The 20,751-nt window shown below is 39.7% G+C and overlaps 2 protein-coding genes across 2 annotated transcripts in view; one reads left to right on the top strand and one right to left on the bottom strand.

The window, feature by feature from the left end:
- Positions 1-1,364: 1,364 nt before the first annotated feature.
- On the bottom strand, positions 1,365-6,181 carry pnrc1 (proline-rich nuclear receptor coactivator 1). Its single transcript, XM_067418439.1, has 2 exons — positions 5,701-6,181; positions 1,365-2,378 (listed from the first exon to the last, which is right to left on the bottom strand). Exons 1-2 carry the CDS (start codon positions 5,920-5,922, stop codon positions 1,953-1,955), a joined length of 648 nt encoding a protein of 215 aa, XP_067274540.1. The 5' UTR covers positions 5,923-6,181; the 3' UTR covers positions 1,365-1,952.
- A 1,650-nt stretch (positions 6,182-7,831) lies between these two features.
- Positions 7,832-20,751, top strand: part of rngtt (RNA guanylyltransferase and 5'-phosphatase) — a 159,889-nt gene continuing 146,969 nt past the window's right edge. The window contains exons 1-4 of the mRNA XM_067416772.1: positions 7,832-8,161; positions 11,067-11,176; positions 11,261-11,364; positions 12,374-12,462. Coding sequence (XP_067272873.1) covers positions 8,098-8,161; positions 11,067-11,176; positions 11,261-11,364; positions 12,374-12,462 — 367 coding nt within the window. The 5' untranslated portion in view covers positions 7,832-8,097. The remainder of the gene's footprint in view (positions 8,162-11,066; positions 11,177-11,260; positions 11,365-12,373; positions 12,463-20,751) is intronic.

Below are 20,751 nucleotides of genomic sequence, written 5' to 3'. Positions count from 1 at the left end.
CTGTGTTAAAAATACTCCTTCCGGTTTCTCATAAGTTTCGGCGAGTTTTTTTTCGAGTATGGGTCTACTTGACGTTAAATAGATCGGAAGGTCCTTGTATGGGCCGTACGGGCTCTTCTCCCGGTAGGGTGCGCGCGCGTAACTAGAGGGAGAGAGAGGAAATGCACGGCGTAAACAGTCTCTCAGGTGCAGATCCAGTCGTCCGTGAACACTTATGACGCGCCGCGCTCCACTTTATTCCTATGGGTGACGTCGAGCGACTTCAACGCTTCAGCACAGCATTCCGGGAAGGCAGCGCTGCATTTGAACCGATTTGAACGCAGAAATGACGGGAAGCTTCAAGGCATCGCTTCAGTCGCGTCGCAAAGTGGATTTCCACGGTCACTGCTGTCACAGGACTTCACCAAATCATACCAAAGAAGTGTGTTTTTGACAGAGCGGTCCCAGCGATAAAGGTTCGGTCCTTGGAAGCAGCCGGTGAGTAGATCAACTTCAAATGTCTCTGCTATTGGCTACCGTCGCATGAGTAAACATCAGTAAACGATACGATCGTGTGCTTCGTCATTCAAATGCGCTAACGGTTACTCCATTGTTGTTCTGTATAACCTTACACTATTCTGACTCTGACGTGCAAAACCGTTTTGCTTGCTACCTCTAAGGTCTAACGTTAGTCACATACAATAGTCCATAAACCAAATCATGTCCTCATAAACTGCGCGTAAAGACACACAAAGGCCCCTAAATACAGTACATACCACAGAGACGGACATCCTGATGTTGCCGTTTCTCCTGTTCAATTTATTTCAGCCTCAGATTTGATTGTGGATCATTATCTGTATTAGCTGAGATAGCATGGGTTTCTCCACGCTTGAGGACATCACCGCTTTGTGCACATTCGTCATTCTTTAGCTCCGCCCACACGATACGCCTCCAGGCGCTCGGTTTTTTCCGGAAAGACTCGGTACAGCCCATATTTCTTTTATAAATATGATAAAACTAAAGACTTTTCGGAGATATGAAGGATGCAATACTACTCTATAGGTACTCAAGATTGACATGAGATTGACTGAAACTGAGTGTTTCACCCCCCCTTTAAGAACCGGCCAATAATAGGCTGCAAACTGACTGACAAACCCTCAATGTGCCCATCAAAGAAAAACGAAAAAAACATAACAAAATATCACTAAGGAAATCCTTATTTTGAAGGGTTTATTGGCCTTTGGTTGGGCACAGGAATATTTAGTTCTTAAGGGTGCTTAGAAAATAAGATGTGATAAATTGGTTATTCAATAATGGGAGCATTAATATTGCAACACACTGCACACAGACATTAACAGACCAATCAGTCAAAAACACACAAAAAATAATGGGGACCAAAACTCTTTATTTGAAAATGGGCAGAATAAAAAGATAAAAATTACTGCATCAATTTTTTAAACTGATGCAGACTGTCAATGAAAGTCAGTGAGAAAATCGGTTTAAAACCAAGCGTGACGTCCCAACATAACAGACCATGTGCAATATGGTACATTCTTCAGGTCAATTAAAAAGTGTGTGTAAACTGAAATAAAACGTATGATTGCTTGAAGATTGACATAAGTAGTTGCTTACTGTCCACTGTGCTTCAATATAAGATTAAAAAACAACAACACCATGTTCTTACAATCAGCTGTCCAGTTCTTCATGATGATTGTCCAAGTTTGCGTCTTCCCAAGACTTTCAAACCTTTCTCATACACTTTTCATTCTTGTACACTGGTGTAACACAAATGCAAAGAAAAAGAAAAAGAATACAGAGCTTCAGTAACAAAACTAAATTGACTTTTCAATAAAATTAACATGCAAAAAATATACACTTTTTTTACACTTTCACAAGTCTTCATGTTTAACTCGAGGGTTCTTTCTGAAACGACTGAAAGGTTTAATAGTTCTTTGCAAGCGTCCCATTGTTTTTCAGGGTTCTGCTTGGACCTTCAGCAAGGTTTTCAGGTGCTCGGACATCTGCTTTTTGCTGCAGTCGTGCTGTGCAGATGCATGTTGGAGAACGTGCTCTCCCACCCAATGCCTGGGCGGTCTGGGAAGGACACTGGGCGAGGGCGGCTCACTGAACTTTGCACCAGCGTACGTCTTATCTGCCTCCGACGAGAGCTCAGGAGGACAAATGTTCACCCTCTTGAGCCCCTCAGCCGGGTACAGCGGGCTCTTCTCTGTGCACATGGAGTTCTGGTGCCTTTTGGCAAGCCGAGCGTTGTCTGGCGTGTTTCTTTGCTTGCTCCACTGTCTTCGTTTGTTCAGGTTTTCGGTGGTTTGCTCAAGCCTACTCGAGCTATTCACAGACTGGCTTCCACGCTCATCACACTCTGTTTTTGACTTCAGCTGCTGAAGAAGACAAACAAGAAACTATTAGGATCGTGTCAGATAACACAGCTCATTTGTTTTCTCTGATCTCTAATTAAGCCGGGTGCACACGGTGTGATTCTGGCCACGATTTGGCCGTCTGAGACAAATTTCGCAAATCCTAAAAGATTGCTCTGATCCTAGGCTAAAATCTGACGTCTTTGGTCGTAAGTTTGACATGTTCACCGGCAGCCGATTAATGACCGCTGCGATACAATTTTACCTCAGATGAAATTCTGGCAGTGTCAGAAGATTTGGCACACAATCCTGCAGTGTGACTGCACTGAATTGAATCTTCAAATATCTTGTTTTTTCAAGACAAACTATGACCAAAACGAGAGCTAGAGATTTCTTTGTAGCCACCATTTCAGTCCCGCGTGTAATGCAGCTCACCGTCACCGAACGCGTCATTGACTGATGATATAAAACTCTGGACGAGTTTTCTTGTGTGTGTCCGTCTTTAGCGCGCCTTGACTATCATACAATCTGACATTAATGACAACTGAGATCTTACAGCGGCGATCATGTTCGTACAGTCTGACAAGGAACATCCGCAAAGGATTTTGACAAAGCGCACAGTGTGCAGGACCCACTATTCACACTCAGAAAGCTGTTTTCATATGTATTCATTTCTAGTGTCTGTGATTATATCATCTTGGTGTGGTTTAGTAACAGGTGCATTCACAGCACAAATAGTCTAAACCATTCTGAATCATTTGTTTTCAGTCAAACTGATCAAATCACAACAATTGCTGTTTCCATCCAAAGCACAAAATTGGAATATCGCATATAATATTTGTGAATAAAGCACAGTTTCCATTTCATGTGTTCAAGAGAACAAAATCATCACTGTCTGAAATCTGAATAATTGGCGCAAAATACACCGCCCAGCCAAAAAAAACAAAGTCACTGTTTGGTTTTAAATTGGCAAATACTTAAGAGTCAGTGATTGGATCATTATTGCATGCAGTGATTTTATGTTTCTAGCATGTTATATGTTTGCCAACAGTTCTTCTAACCCTAATTGATGGAGTGTGAAGCTTTTCATTTCTTAAACAACCATGTAAGGAAGACACATCATGGCCATATTCCAGGATGACAATGTCAAGATTCGCCAGGCTCAGATCCGTGAAAGAATGGTTGGCTAAACAATAATTAGCCTAAAGAATAATTTTCACACATGAATCGGCTCCTCTGAGTCCAGACCTTAAACTCACTGAAGGTCGTTGGGATGTGCTGGAGGAGACTTTACAGAGTGCTGGATTCTTGCATTCTCAATACAAGATCTGGACCAAAAATTGATGCACCTCTTGATACAAACAAACGCTGTGGTTATATTCCATTTCACACAATTTTGTACACACTCATTTTAACACAATGGTTGGAGTTATTAGCTGCTGAAATTTGATTGGCTGGTGGTGGCCATGTTTTACTTTATGTAGCAGAATCACATTATAGGATATGTTACGATGTCCAATTTCTCTCATGCAATTCCGACTTTATATCTTGCAATTATGATTTTACATCTCACAATCCAGATTTTATATCACGCAATACAATTCTGATATCACACAATTTTCTACTTTACATCTCGCAATTCTGATTTTATATATTGCAATTCTGACTTTATGTCACAAATTCCACGTTTATATCTCCCAATTCCTACTTTACAGGTCCTTCTCAAAAATTAGCATATTGTGATAAAGTTCATTATTTTCCATAATGATAAAAATTAAACTTTCATATATTTTAGATTCATTGCAGACCAACTGAAATATTTCAGGTCTTTTATTGTTTTAATACTGATGATTTTGGCATACTCATGAAAACCCCCAATTCCCATCTCAAAAAATTAGCCTATTTCGTCCGACCAATAAAAGAAAAGTGTTTTTAATACAAAAAAAGTCAACCTTCAAATAATGATGTTCAGTTCTGCACTCAATACTTGGTCGGGAATCCTTTTGCAGAAATGACTGCTTCAGTGCGGCGTGGCATGGAGGCGATCAGCCTGTGGCACCTGTAGCCCATTTCCTGCTCACGCCTGTGCACGGTGGCTCTGGATGTTTCTCCTCCAGACTCAGTCCACTGCTTCCGCAGGTCCCCCAAGGTCTGGAATCGGTCCTTCTCCACAATCTTCCTCAGGGTCCGCTCACCTCTTCTCGTTGTGCAGCGTTTTTTGCCACACTTTTTCCTTCCCACAGACTTCCCACTGAGGTGCCTTGATACAGCGCTCTGGGAACAGCCTATTCGTTCAGAAATGTCTTTCTGTGTCTTACCCTCTCGCTTGAGGGTGTCAATGATGGCCTTCTGGACAGCAGTCAGGTCGGCAGTCTTACCCATGATTGCGGTTTTGAGTAATGAACCAGGCTGGGAGTTTTTAAACGCCTCAGGAATCTTTTGCAGGTGTTTAGAGTTAATTATTTGATTCAGATGATTAGGTTAATAGCTCGTTTAGAGAACCTTTTCAGGATATGCTAATTCTTTGAGAATTTTGGGTTTTCATGAGCTGTATGCCAAAATCATCAGTATTAAAACAATAAAAGACCTGAAATATTTCCGTTGGTGTGCAATGAATCTAAAACATATGAAAGTTTATTTTTTATTATTACATTATGGAAAATAATGAACTTTATTACAATATGCAATTTTTTTTGAGAAGGACCTGTATATCATGCAATTCTGACTTTAAATCCCACAATTTCAACTTTATATCTCGCAATTCTGAGAAAAAAAGTCTAAATATAATCTTTTAAAAGGTTTTATTCTGTGGTGGAAAGAAGCTTCCATATCATATTGCCCAGCCCTAGAAGGAAATAAAATCACACTCAAGGATGTATACATAGCTATACATCTCATTTTTAGCCCAAAATGCCAATCCCAGAATCCAAATTGGCCTATTACAATGTTGAACCGACGGATGTGTTTTTGCACCTGAGCAGAAGTGTGCATTTTGGGAACATCTGATCCTGCATACATTTATATGGCAGAAAAGAAGAAGATGGAGAAGAAGAGGAGGAAAAGAAAGAATCAGTACAAACACACTATGGTTCCAACATCTGAGATTGAACCCCTAATTATAGAGGTCATTAATTTAGTACAGATTGAGTCTGTCTTTGGATGCAGATCAGTGTCTGCAGAGCAAAGGATGATGATTTAGAGATCAAGATTCCAGTTATTAACCTACTCATCTAAACCAACACTGACTAAACATATAAGTTAGGCTAGCGTTAAAGAACAGAAAATGCGGAAGCGTCAAGGCACAAACCTGCTATTACCAGGGGGCAGTAATAACACAGCATGTTACCTGTTTATTCGTGGCTGGTTTGGACTGAGCTGGTTTAAGCTCCTCATGGATGGTTACTGGAGATTTAAAGCTGCTTTTGTTGATGTTTGCTGGTGCTTTGTTGTGTTTACTGTGGACGTTTCGTCCTCTCTTCTTCAAGAGTGCTTGTTTTGATCTGCTTATCTTCATTGCTTTATTCTCCACGCTCGATTCAACACGATGTCCAAAAGCATCGCCCAGCATGACAGATAACTTTGTGTCAAATACGCCCAGATGTAAACAGATACTGATGGTGGTGATGGTGTTGTGATGTACGTGGGATGCTTGGAGCTCTCGGTCGTAACTCGAGGTCCGAAGAAGGTGACAGTTTTCGGAATCAAATATTTTGATCTCAACCTTCGCTAATACTATTAAAAATATCCGCCTGTAACGCGGTCCAAATGCAAAACCATCGCCGTTTCGATTTCTCGTAATGGCTGTGCCCTCTGCACTCACTGCGCATGCGCACTCGATTACATCATTGGTTTGAAAACATTTGATATGAGACGTGTAAAGAATATAGAGTTATATCTGAATATATAGAGAATATATCTGTTGTATAAGATAATAAGACAAATAGGAGTCGTAACACTTAAATTTCGCTAAAGTATTGACCGTATAAAAAAAATGGTCAGAGGTTTTAATTTGTGCTGAGCTAATGTTAAGCGCTTTTATGGCTCGAGGGAACGTGTATATTATTTAAATAAGTGTGCGTATTTATACATACACGTACACATTAGCCTACTAAGTGCATAACATATGTAGCCTATAGGAAGGGGCAAGATGGCGTTGGGTTCACTGTAAGATTATTTTTTGAGTCCTGACATAATTTCGTCTCTTTATCTAAATATAAACATTTGTGAGATTTAGTAAGGCGAAACAGTTTTGATGTTAATTATTAATCTAACTTTGTCACTTGAAAACTGATCTGTGCCATGTATTATGCTGAATATCAAAGTTTGTTGTCTGCTTGACAACGAGGGATTTGTGGACACGTTTTTAGATTTGTGCAGTAAAAGTTATAGTTTTTTATTTATGTAAAATAATCAAATGTGACTTTTGGGGTAAGATGACCCACCCGGATTTGGCACATCATTCTATCTATCTATCTATCTATCTATCTATCTATCTATCTATCTATCTATCTATCTATCTATCTATCTATCTATCTATCCATCCATCCATCCATCCATCCATCCATCCATCCATCCATCCATCCATCCATCCATCCATCTATCTATCTATCTATCTATCTATCTATCTATCTATCTATCTATCTATCTATCTATCTATCTATCTATCCATCCATCCATCCATCCGTCCATCAGCCATCCATCCATCCATCCGTCCATCAGCCATCCATCCATCCATCCATCCATCCATCCATCCATCCATCCATCGTCTTGGAAATTTTAACTCTTTAGTAGAGACTGTAATGAAACCAAATCCACTTGTCTTCAAAGTATTTCTTGCAAGAAGGCTATTGAAATACAAATAAACTTTCTGCAGAGAAGGAGAGCCTCACTCAGTGCAGACTGCCTAATATAGATCTCTCACCCTGCTGTTTTCCTGTTATGTTAATAAAACTGAAGATCTATAGCCATATAAGGGGCAAACCCATCTCTCATTCTCTAGGCCCAAGACAGAGAAACCACTTTTTAAAAAAACAACAACAGTAGGATGTAGACATACTATGGAGGACCAGAAGTGCCATCAATTTAATAATTCAAACATCTATATAATGTATATTATATCTTTATAATTTACTAATATCTTTTGTTGCAATATAAACCATTTTCCACCAATATCAGATGTTTGTTTTCATGCAAGCACACATAATATAAAGTACATTTTCCATAAAGCAAAATTAATTTCCACAACACTATTTATCTATCAAACATTTAAAATATCTATCTATCTATCTATCTATCTATCTATCTATCTATCTATCTATCTATCTATCTATCTATCTATCTATCTATCTATCTATCTATCTATCTATCTATCTATCTATCTATCTATCTATCTATCTATCTATCTATCTATCTATCTATCTATCTATCTAGCACCCCCTACTGTCCGCATCGAGTCACTGCGGTCGGTTGTAGTGGGTAACGGGGACAGAACTGCGGGACAGCGTGGGGAATTACTGTTTACTTCTGAGCACGGTTTGGGAAACGGTCGCCTCATCTCATGAAAGTTATCCCGAGGAAGGGCCTTTCTAACGCGCGGAGCTCTTGATAACGCCGTGAAACGCTAACAGTACTGGGTTTGTGTCAAAGGCCCAGGCAGCGGATCCCAGAAGCTCCTCCAGTCGCTCGACAGGCGTGAGCTCCGGGGCAGCTGAACGCGGACTCTCGCTCGTCTCGAAACGAGAACATGTCTCAAAACGGAGCGCCTCCTCGATGGAGGAATTGTCCTAGGAGAGGACAACCTGTGGCTGGTGAGCATCTAAGTTACCAGATTACTGTCTACAAATCTGTTCTACAAACCCACACTCAGTCTCATTAATGTAATGATTTAGCTTCTTAGAGTTATGCTATTATAGAGAGCATAAATACTCAAACCCAAAGCTGTATGACTGCAGATTAAAAAGCTTTCAGTCTGAGATAGCTACCATTAGCCTGTGCTTGTTTGTAGCACTGAATGCGTCGTTTGCCTAAACTAACCAATGATAACTTTGCCTAAAAGAACCAATGATAACTTAATTTACGTGTGTTTTTAAATTGGGAGCATGTACGACATCAAAACAGACACGAGGGCCACTCTAAACTTGTTTATTTTGTCTGGTTTTTAAAACGAGTGGCTAGCCGGATTAGCTCGCTACACGCAGATCAACACAATATACGTCATTGGACAAGAGGCGGGAGTTGCGTGTTTACTATGGCGAGGGCTTGGCTCATGAATATTAATGACGCAATGTAACGTTTGCCCTCCTGATTCGCTGAGACACTGTTGTCGGCAGTATATTTAACGAATCGTACTATGGTGTATGATTATTAGGGCTGTGAAACGATTAATCACAAAATAAAATTATAAATCAAGTACATAATATGCGTGTATATGCCTAATATCAATCTCTCACTGGAGTGTAAACAAGTGTCTCAGTAGCACTGAGTGAACGCACAGAGAGTGTGTTCATATGATATGATATGATATGATAAAGCAGTGCTGCATTCTCTCACACACAGACACACACACACACACGAGCGGAAGAAAGCGCTCATCTGACAGAATAAAAGCTCTGCGTCATCAAGTCACGCCTTTGTTTTGAGTAAGCACACCTCTAGCGGCGAAAAATTACATATTGTGCCTTTAAGCTGTATGGTCATATTTGACCACCAAGGAGTGTGACTGTGACCAAATAGTAATGAATATCTGAGGGTTAAAGGTATATGTAGGATTTTTGCAGTAAAATATGCAAAAACCAAAACCACTTGGCCAGTGTTATATATTTTGTTCAGTTGAGTTCTTACAATATCCCAAATGTTTTCAACTATTTGTAAATTGAGAAAATTGCTTTTAACCAATGAACCGGGACGTCTGAGGGCGTACTCTCATATCTGTGTTACTCTCGGTCTCCGTTTTTATTCTGCAGAAGCGCTTTACTCTTAGCAGTGTGAACAAGAGTCACAGCAGCCACTGAGCGAACGCACAGAGTAACGTCATAACATCATTTTATACACACTCAGATCAGTCTAATATGATAAACAGATCTGTGTTACCTCACACTCATGACCGGTAAAGCGGAAATGGCACCGGCGACTGTGGCCCGTCATTATAAAAGCCCCGTGTGTTTGTGTAACAATCTCCAGTGGCCTCGCTCAGCTCCTCAACACTCGCTCCTCCTCTGCTTCACTACCAGGCCCGGAGTGGCCATCGGGAGAATCGGGAGAATTCCCACTGGGCCGCTCTGTCCACTCATAAATTGGGCCGGCAGACTCGGCTGCTTCATTTTTCTTTTCTCTTAATTTTCTCTGTATGTCTATATATGTTTAGTTACTGTGTGACTGATATAACAACACCGCTAATTAATTACATTAGATTTGAATTTAAAACAGCGCATGATCATTAGACCGTGCATTAAAAAAATGCCACTTTCTGTTGTCAGTGTGCTCTCTCTCTCTCTCTCTCTCTCTCTCTCTCTCTCTCTCTCTCTCTCTCTCTCTCTCTCTCTCTCTCTCTCTCTCTCTCTCTCTCTCTCTCTCTCTCTCTCTCTCTCTCTCTCTCTCTCTTTATTTTAAAAAGCCAGGTTAAAATAAAGAAAGGCGTTGGAGGATGATGCGGTCAAATGTGCCAAACAAACAGATATTTATTTCTAGACAAACGAGCACAGAACTTAGTGACTCAAGGGAACTTACAGTGACTATAGTAGTATATGTAACTTACATTTATGCATTTGGCAAACACTTTTATCTAAAGTGACTTACATTGAAGGAATTATTTTTTATGCAGATCACTGTTTTTATTTTGATTATCTGTTTCAATTAAATTTCAGGGATTTTAGCCTTGTGACTTTCCTATTTCTTCTTGAATCATGTAATAATAAATATCAGGATAGTAAGAACAGATCTGTCACTTAATTGTTCAAGGTTCCACCACGGTTTGATGTGGGATGGGAATGGGGGGTCTTGGGCTCCCGGGATGAAAATGGGTCCCACTCCGGCCCTGTTCACTACAGTAACGTTAATAATCTCATCATGAACATGATTTCTGCCCGAGTCCAATCCCGATTCTTTCCCACCGGCTGTGAGGTGAAGACCACATGTCCCGAGATTCTGCGGTCAAACTTGCCTTCATCAAACTACACCTTTGTTTTGAATAGGCCACCTCTAGCGGACGGAGATGTTACATAGTGCACCTTTAATACAAGAAAGACATTAATGTCGCCTCCATCACTCTCGAGAATAAAACGATTTCGAAAATGTCATCGACATAATTATTAATGCACACTATTCTGTAATGTTTACCAAAAATAGCTGCAAATACATTTATAGTGAAGATGTCTATCCTTTTTAAAGCCATTCAAATGTATTGACGGCACTGGTTTGGTTAGAACTACGTGGCGGCGACACCGGCGAGATGTGCATGTCGTTTGAATTTCGTATTAAAACTTACCATAAATGTGTCTTAAGATTTTACTCGGACTGAGCGAGAGTGTGAGACAGAGTCTGAAAGCGTGTGTTTGGCAACCCTGTCTAAGATCAGAGTAGAGTGTTAAAATAAAATGTGCTCGACACTATTATACTGTTGTACCACAGACATACTTTTTGTAAAGATTCCACTGAACCAAACCTCTATCGTGGGTGTGTATTAAAGGTCACGTGACATGAACTTTCTCTCTTCAGGTAAATTTCTGCCCATGAAAACCATGCTCGGACCACGGTATGATGATAAAGTCCCAGAGGAGAACAGGTTTCATCCCAGCATGTTGTCCAACTATCTCAAAAGCTTGAAGGTAAATGGATGTTCCTCTTAATCTGATATCTAATGCTCTGTGTTCTGACTGAGCTGTGTTGATGTGGTGCTCACCTGTCCTCAGGTAAAGATGGGTTTGCTGGTGGACCTGACCAACACCAGCCGCTTCTATGATCGAGCCGAGATAGAAAAAGAAGGAATCAAATACGTGAAGCTTTCCTGTAAAGGGTATGTGAACCTCAGAATACGAATACTGTGTCTCTTTGATTAGATGCTTTTAGAATAGGTCCACGAGACATGCATTGATTGGCCATGAGCTGATGTTATGTTTCTACGGTGCTAATAATGATCTTTTAAAGATGGAGTTGGTCCAGTGTGAATAAAGGATACAAATTAATAATTAAAGGGTTAATTCAGTGATTTAGCATTAAGCTTTGTATTTAAACTGGGTCATTAATGTAGTAAAAATGTGAAATTATTTTGAATTTGCTGCCTTCTAGACTGAGAAAAGACAGAAAATGTATTTTTGTCTCATGGGGATGAAAGACAACAACTCCCAGAATGCATTGCTCCGCTGCCCTACGAGGCCACTCCCAAAGTCACCGCTACTGGATTACTGAATCACTTTCCCACCGCATTCATTTTCATAAAATCTGTTTAGTTAGAGAACAAACACCACAATTAAAAACTGAAGGTGTGTGTTCAATATAATGTGAGTGAGCCAAGCGAGAGTCACAAACGCGGCAGGAGTCAGATTACATTCATCAGGAGAGCTGAGGTAAGCGCGGGTGCTGCCGTCGTTCTCAGCGCGTGTTCAGTCCGGAGCATTTTCTCTTCATGCCTTTGGAAGCTTAACTTTCATAGAAATGAATTTGAGAAGTTGAAACACTCACTTTGCTCCGCACCGCTGTGAGTGCGATTCCACTCCACATAGACGGGATGAAAACATGTGGAAATAGCTCCTCTACTGGCTGTAGTCCTTAGCCACTGGCTAAAAAAACCTCAGATGATGCAAAATGATGATATTTGCATCATCTGAGGATTTTTCCAGAAATAAAATACATAAATCTCTTGTCTACAGTTGAGCACGATCATTCGAATATACTCCCGGGTTTCTACTAATACAAAACCATATGCTAAATCGCTGAAGTAACCCTTTAAAATAATACGTGACATTTTTCTGTCAATACAGCTTTGACCTTTCATGTTAAAATTAATGTGTTTGTGTCCAATTCAGTCATGGTGAATGCCCCACAGTAGAGACCACAGAGATGTTCATCAAACTGTGTGAGCACTTCATCGAGAAGACGCCCACCGAGCTCATCGGTAAGACCAGCCGGCTCAGCTTTGGCACTTTTGCTTGATTTTGTTTTTGCAAACCATTAAACCCTGATTACAACAATTACACTGTGTGCTATCAGGGCCTGACGCAATATGCAGTTTGTCTCGATGGAAGCACCGTATGACGTGTGCTGAATACCAAGAGTTATTTTTATGTTTTATCAGATATGATCTTTCATGCAGTGTGAAATACAGCTGTTTGTGAACGTGAACAGTCTGCAGAGTTTTAAAGATCGAGGCACAGATAAATGAGTTATTTTCTCCTAAAAGTAAGCGATTCTGAACTGCCTGAAACAAGTCATCAGCAATTCCAGTCTTACTTTCTGGTTGAACCTGTGTTCAAACACTAGTTGTAGCTGAGACTGGAAGAGTTTGCTTCGTGTTATTTATATCCGAAGCATGTTATTTATACGGTAATACCAATGTTATAGTTAATCTGTTAATGTTCATACCACTGTGTATCAAGTGCTAAGGAAGATCTGGAGCTGAAATTCAGATATGGTAAAGAGTAGACCAATCACAACAGACCAATCAGAGCAGTGGAAGTTCTCAGAAATTTTGGTTTTAGAGAGACCCAAATCCTATATTGAACCGTTTGAGACACTGAGAAAAGAAGTGATGTGCAATGTATGTAAACCTGCTGTAGGAGACTCAAAATAGCATAATAGGGGTACTGTAAGTGTTATTGTCTGGAAATATTCTACTTAAATACAGCTGTGCATATCCAGATACTTTGTGTTTGACACTAAACGCCTTCTAATGCTAAATGAAGTGCAGTGCTGCTCATTATACGTCCAGTGGAGGGCGGTGTGGCGTAGGCCAGTATTATGAACAACAGGCACAGTGGAGGCTCATGGAGCAGGAACAATCACTGCCATGATCAAAGTCTGTAAATGATGTTAGAGGTGCCAAACACAGCAGAGTTAGAGCCCACTATAATGCATCTCACAGCCTAATGACATGGCAAGACGCACAACCTCTTTTTCTTTTCATTTCTATTCTTGTGCTATCTTTTAACTCAAGTTCACACAAGTCTTACACAACACACTCAGCCTAGAGTCTCTTCACTTCTCGGGGTTCAAGCAGCACCGCAGAACCTTACGTTCCTTTTCTCAGAGGAACTGAAAATAATGTCCATCTCACAAATGTGGAATCCGTGCCGTCATCTCATAGCCTGACAAGCCAGACCCAAATCAAGATGTTTGGTCTGGAAACTCACCATTGTCAGCTCAATCCGAGGGGCGGATAAACGGTTGTCTTTCAAACTCCCTCTGCACGCGATAGGATAGCGCTACACCAACCAGAGCAACGAAGGTGAAGCGGAGCTCGTTGATAGATTTAACATTCGCCATATCCGGTCGGCTAAACTCAACACATCTTCCCTTCTTAAGAATGACTTCAGTGCCGTTCTTTGTTCTTTTCTCAGAGAAAAGCTTAACTCCAAGTCTTCCAGAGTCGCGGTCAAATCTGATTCGAAAGACCGCCGTTCGCCAGTTTCTGTGTTTACCAGAAGCGCGCAAACGCAACTCGGCCGTCGTCATTATGGCCCCGCCCGCCGACTCTATACACGATGTGATTGGCCCGGCAAGAGTTTGGTGAATACTAGGGGTGTCAACAATAATCGATTCGGCGATGCATCGCGATGCGGGGCATGAACGATTCAGCATCGATGCGGCAAAGTGCCATAATCGATTATGTCACTGTTTATTTTCTGGCGGACGATAAAGTTGTGAAGTTTCAAATACTTCCGGTTCCAGGCGCAATTCACCTTTATTCCACAAGGTGGCAATGTCTGATACACAATGATGAAGTGACGTTTCACTCATAGTTACCTCTGACAGAAAACGAAACAATAATTATAATCTGCAAAACTTGAAATGGGTTAGTGATTTACTTCAGAGAGCAAGTACTAAACACAATCATATGTTAGTGTCACTGTCTCTTGATGATGGATGTGGTCAAGAAGCTGTCAGTGATCAAAATATTGATTTTGAAGACATTGAAAATGAGTTTGGAGAATATGCTGGAGATCGCGAATATTAGGCAGACGCTGAAAGTACTGGTAAACGAGCTCTGAAGAGGTCATATGATGATGGTATTAAACATCTGCTCAAACTGAATCCTTCCAAGCTCCAAAAGGTAACGAAATAGGTTTTATTTTATTCTTCTGTAGCTGTTACTCTAAAATCAGGAGTTTTATATATTATCACGACAGATAGAGGTCTATCCATGTTAAATATAGATCTGGGTCGCTAACGACCTGAATATGTAAGAAGGTTTGGTGAAACAGTCATGCATTTAAGGGTTAATTGCATTTTATTTAATTACATTTTATTTTATTTAATAACTTTTATGTCAAAGATACAGGAGACACATAGCAGCCAATACAATCTGTTGTTTAATATCTGCTTGTATTGCATCATGACTGATGAAAAATTTGCTTTGTGTGCAGTAGAATTTTGATGCATCACAATGCATCGTAGAATCGAATCGAATCGAATCGTTACCTGGTGAATCGTAATCGAATCGAATCGTGAAGGCAGTGCCAATGCACACCCCTAGTGAATACAGCTCCGAAGGGTATTGAGAGTTGCCAGACGACACTCACGGCAGATTAGATTTGCTGCCGCTAGGGTGCGTCTAGATTTCTAGGCTAGTCATCTCAAGTATTGAACTCCAAGCATCAGGAAACATAGACATACTGTTTTACTTGCAGGATTTAGTTTTTTTCTCTGGTGCTACAATGTCTCACGCTGTTGGTAAATTCTTTAAAGCGTATTGTTATAACTTGCGTTACTCAGATTGTAACGGTATAATATTACCAAAATTGTATTAGTAATACGTTATATTACAGCTAAAAGTAATTTATTACTGTAATGGCATTACTTTTGTAATACGTTACTGCCAAACTGTTTTCAGACGTAGCATCTAAACATTAGTTTGAGTTTGAGCCCAGATATACTCCAGGCGAGTGCTTGAATGCAGACGCTTCTCGAGTTCATGGGTTGTCACATGGAGGGCAAGTAGCGGTGGAGTCCTAGCGCTGCTACAAGGAGTGCCAAACACTCGGATTCTGGAAGAAAAAATCCAATTGCATTTCTTCCAAGGGGAATTTTAACAATAACTTGTCAACCTTTAAAGACAGACCTACTGTGATGTTATATGCTTCTGTTCAAGCTTTTTGTTTTTAATGCTTGTTGAACTCTTTCCCCGCCAGCGTTTTTGAAAAAAGTTGCCAGCCAGTGTCAGCTTTTTTTATTATTTAAAAAAAAAAAAGTGTGCCCCCCATAATATCTTGTTGTATGAATATCTGAAAACGCAATATACAGTGTGTGGGGTGTAACGCAATAACTCAAGTTATGTTATCAGATTATATTTCAAGTACTAGTTACTTGATAAAAGTAATCTGATAACATAACTTGAGTTAAATTATTTTGTCAAGAATTAATTAAAGTAAAGGATTACTTTTAAATTTATAATATATCTGAGTTACTTTTTGAAATAAGTAACCTAAGTCTCTTTGTTTTCCCCTGTATTGACTGAGCGCTCTCCCGTCCTCATGCTGAGAGAAATCAGGAGTGAGATCAGAGGCGTTGTGTGTGAACATGAGGGGATTTATAGATCTAGACTAAATGTGAGCAGGCATTTACTCAAAATGAATAAAATCAGTGAAATGCAAAATAAGAATACTACACAAACCTGCAATAATTAAATATTAAATTAAAAATATGCATTTAATCTCATTAAATCAGTTAAACCATAAGCAATTATTTTTTTGTTTTTATTGGTGAAGTGTTAAACTTTCTTCTCCTGCATCCTATTCTTCAGAAAGGTTTGTTTGAGCGGCGCCCTCTACTGTACAGGCATGAATCTGCATCTCCTTCAGCCTTATTAGCTCAACTTTGGTGTGAAAGGGCCTTTACATTTGCCCAAAAATATAACATGCCCAGCCAAGGTGAGGAAACGTAACGCAAAATGAATGCATTGCTTTTCTTAAAAAGTTACTAAGTAACACAGTTAGTTACATTTTTAAGGGTTTACTGTAATATTGTAAGGCATATAGCGTTATAATAACAAATATGAGAGTAGATACAAGCATGAATGAGTTTTTTTAGCATTATCCAGGGATAAAAAAAGGACGAATCTTGGCAATATTTCTCAGATGATAAAAGCAAGTTTTTGCACTTGATTAATACTCAGGTGCCAGTCCATAATGACACACAGATTCTTTACTTCTTTCTTAGATTGTCATAGTCAATTCTAGTCAGAATATGAGTCTGAAACTGCTCCATTGGGCTGTGATTATGGGGCGTTTCAACCGAACCAGGAAAGACATCAATTGGACAGACCTACAACCAATCAGAGCAACAAAGTGACGCATTGTCAAATGTCAACAGAGCTCCGCATTTTTTTCCCTGCGGGTTGTTTTCTATGTCCGCGGGTTGAAGCGACTATTATGTGATATATAGACCCATGAGTGCGAATTTTAGCAGCAACCTTGCCAAAATAACACACATTTTACCCCCGAACGCCATTTTTCCCCCGGAGAACCCCCCGAGAAGCTATTGTTTAGGGCTAATAGTTGGCGGGTTTTGTTGTAAAAACTTGGCAACCCTGTCTGCACGCACGCTGAAATCAGGCTGGAATACACAACCTTTGCCGGTGTTGTAAAAAAATAGAATAATTTAATGATACACAGAGTACTTACCCAACATGATAATCATTTCAGAGAGAAATAGTGAAGGTGATGCAGATACAAACAAGCTCTCCGTTTAGGATTAGAACAAATATAACCCAAGCGCCTTTGATGACGTGATGATTACGTTACTGTTGATCATCTGTCCGTCATCGTCTAAAGTCCGCCCTGATGATTTCAATGTTTTTTTTTTTAATTACTCCTCTATGGAGCAAGGCCAGACCAAACTCCCCGACCTACAAATTTTGTGGGCGGGGCTAAGTTCGGCTGGCATCCAGGCTAGGGCTAAGGAGCCCAATCCAGCTTCTGTCCTCTCCCGCTCATGTTTTGGGCCCACAATAAGAATTTAATTTTTTTTCTTTAAGTTTCAAAACATTTGTGTTCATCCACTTTACAATGCTGGACAACTGCTCTAATACAACAGTGTCTCTGAACTCCACTGAAATATATAACTGTAAATCATCAGCATAAAAATGATAGTTCATGTCGTATTTCTGAATTATGCTACCCAGAGGGAGCATGTATAATGAAAATAAGACACATCGTGCAGTATTTAATGTCTTTGATATACCATCACCTACAGTATATTAACTAAAACATTGCTTTCTGTAATATACACGTTTTTTAACCAATTTAACCTTTTCCTGTGTGTTTAACAGAACACAGCAGCACTTAAAACTGAAGCCGTACCTTTATCTGTGTTTAATCTCAGATCATTTACTACCCTTTAGTAATGATATTTCAGTATTATGACCTTGTCTGTAACCTGACTGATATTTCTCAGAAATATTGTATTTATCTAATATTTTTCAAAGTAACTTTCTCCAACAATGACCTGATAAATGAGGCATCATGGGAGATTAGTGACAGATGCAGACTTTGAGTAAGTGACAGAAGTGAACTCTGATTAATTCCTATCATTACTTATTACCGCAAATGACTGTGAAATATGTATGTATATATGAAATGCAGCTGAGTATGACATCTGCAGGCGTTCATATTTGACTCGAATCACAGTGACTGTGCCAATAACAAGCAGAAGTCATAAACTGTTGCGTGACTATATGAAAATGATGAATTACTCATTAGATGCTTCATAGCACTGAATACACTGATCGAAAGTTTGGTGTCGGTAAAGACCCCTATGCTCAGCAAGGCTACATTTATGTGCTCAAAAATACAGTGAAGTACAGTAATACTCTGAAATATTATTACAATAAAAAAAAGAATACTTTTAAAGATGTGATTTATTCCTCTGATCAAAGCTGAATTTTCAGCATCATTACTCCAGCATATGTTCAGTGTGTCATGATCCTTCAGAAATCATTCTGATATGAGGACTTGCTGCTCAAAAAACATTATCAATGTCGAAAACAATTCATATTTTTGGATTATTTGATGGAAATTTCAAAAGAGCAGCAATTATAACATTATTAAATGATCAATTTAACGTGCCTCTGCTGAATAAGTGTTCATTTCTTCTTTTTTTTATTTTTTATCTTGCTGACCCATACAGTAGTTAAAGGTGCACTATGTAGTATTTTTGCAGTAAAATATCCAAAAACCACTAGGCCGGTGTTATATATTTTGTTCAGTTGAGTACCTACAATATCCCAGAAGTTTCCAACTATTTGTAAATTGTGAGAAAATTGCTATTTTAACTGCGGACAGGGACGTTTCAGCAGAGCCGGCCCAGCCACTAAGCGACCCTTGCAATTGCAAAGGGCCCCGTGGCCTGCAGAGGGCCCCCTAGAGAGCGCACGCACCTCACCTCATCTGTTTGGGGAGGTGTTTATTATACTCGAAGCGCAGACTGGGTGCAGGCGTGATGAGACGTCATGCTCGGCCAGATTCGCCTCAAGCTTCTTCGGTTGCGGAGCCGCACGCAAAGTTACAAAATTTGACGTGCACACCGCCAAGCGAAATTGGGTCTCGCGCACTCCTCGTTGACGCAATTTTTGCCGCGCTCGTGCGGACGCGTCAAGTATAAACAAGGCTTAAAGCTACACTGAAGTTGGCCGTTTGATAAATGCAAGTTAATTCTTCAGTTCAATATTTGTGTCTAAAAAAGGCACATAAGTTCCTGTAGAGATAGCAATACACATTCTCCTCTTTTTTTGCCAAATAAATGAAAGCATGTCATCAATGTCTTTCTCTTGCTGTATCAAAATCTCACCTAGCTTTCCTCAGAGATAGTCAAGTTCAGTTTGTGCATGATTACATGATATAACAAATTGTGTTAATACTGTATCCTGAATTGTGGATAAGTAAGCTATATATCATATTATGCTGAAGTAAATTTCTGGAGTGTTAACAAGTAAAAGCAAAAACAACAACAACAACCGTACAGAACTTAAAAACCGTGACCCTAAAGCCGTGATACGAACCGAACCGTGGCTTTTGTGAACCGTGCCACCCCTAATGTGTACCTAAAGCAGTTTTCATCAATTTTATTTATTGCTTTTGGTATTTATTCAAGTGTATTTTTTGTTAACAGACTGAGAGTCCATTGCTTTTCTTGTTTTTTGGTTGTTTTGTTAATTTATTGTGGATATTTAAAATGTTTTCCGTATCAGAGTCTTTAGAGATAAAAGTTTATTGATCTTTAAAAAAGGTGTACCTGCATTATTATGCCATTATCATTATTTTAGATGAAAATGGGTTTAGAACGAAAAATCTTATCATTTATCGCAATAATTTCTTGACCAATTTATTGTCCAGCAAAATTTGTTATCGTGTGCTGTTTTTGCCTTTTAAACTCAATTAAAAATGTTTCTTTGATGGTCAGTGAAAATCACTTTATCAGTCTTTTTATTCAGCAAGTTCATCCGTGTGTGTTCATTGCACTGCACTGCCATTCAGCTCAGTGGTATCATAATTTTCCTGTTAGACATCAAACATGGAAACCAACTCAAGAACTCAAGGTCTTTTATTGACGTTCTGTACATGTTACCACATAAGAACGAAATACGTACTCAGGACCAGCAGCGTAAAAAAAAGATAGTTATCATACAGTAGGCTACATAGAATAATTAAAACATAATTTAATAGACTACAAAATTTTAAAGTAACATAGTAGATATATGTACAGTATAGTTATAAGGTAGTCATTGCTTTTCTTTAGGCCTTACTTAAAACGGTCAAGGGCCTCCAACCAAATTTTGCTTAGGGCCCCCAAAGGTCTAGGGCCGGCTCTGCGTTTCAGCATAGCGTTTGAGAGAGTCGCCTGTCAATCGCGTCATATCTGCGCTACCCTCGGTTTCGGCTTTTATTTGGCAGGAGCGCTTTACTCTTAACAGTGTGAACAAGTGAACGCACAGAGTAACGTCATAACATCATTTTAAACACACTTAAATGTATCTAATATGATAAACAGAGCTTCATTACCTCATAATCATAACCGGAAGAGCGGATCAGTGCAGGCGCCCAGCGAATGTGTCCCGTCCCGTCATAATAAAAGTCCCGGTATTCACGAGGCGGGTATTTGTTTAACAATCGCTCCAGCAGCCGTGCTCAGCCCTACAACACTCGGTCCTGCTCTGCTTTAGACTACAGTAACGTTAATAACCGCATCCATG

The sequence above is a fragment of the Pseudorasbora parva genome, chromosome 15 (genome assembly GCF_024679245.1).
Source record: "Pseudorasbora parva isolate DD20220531a chromosome 15, ASM2467924v1, whole genome shotgun sequence".
NCBI lineage: Eukaryota > Metazoa > Chordata > Actinopteri > Cypriniformes > Gobionidae > Pseudorasbora > Pseudorasbora parva.
Note: the sequence above shows the minus strand (reverse complement) of the source record. Positions and strands in the feature narration are given on the sequence as shown.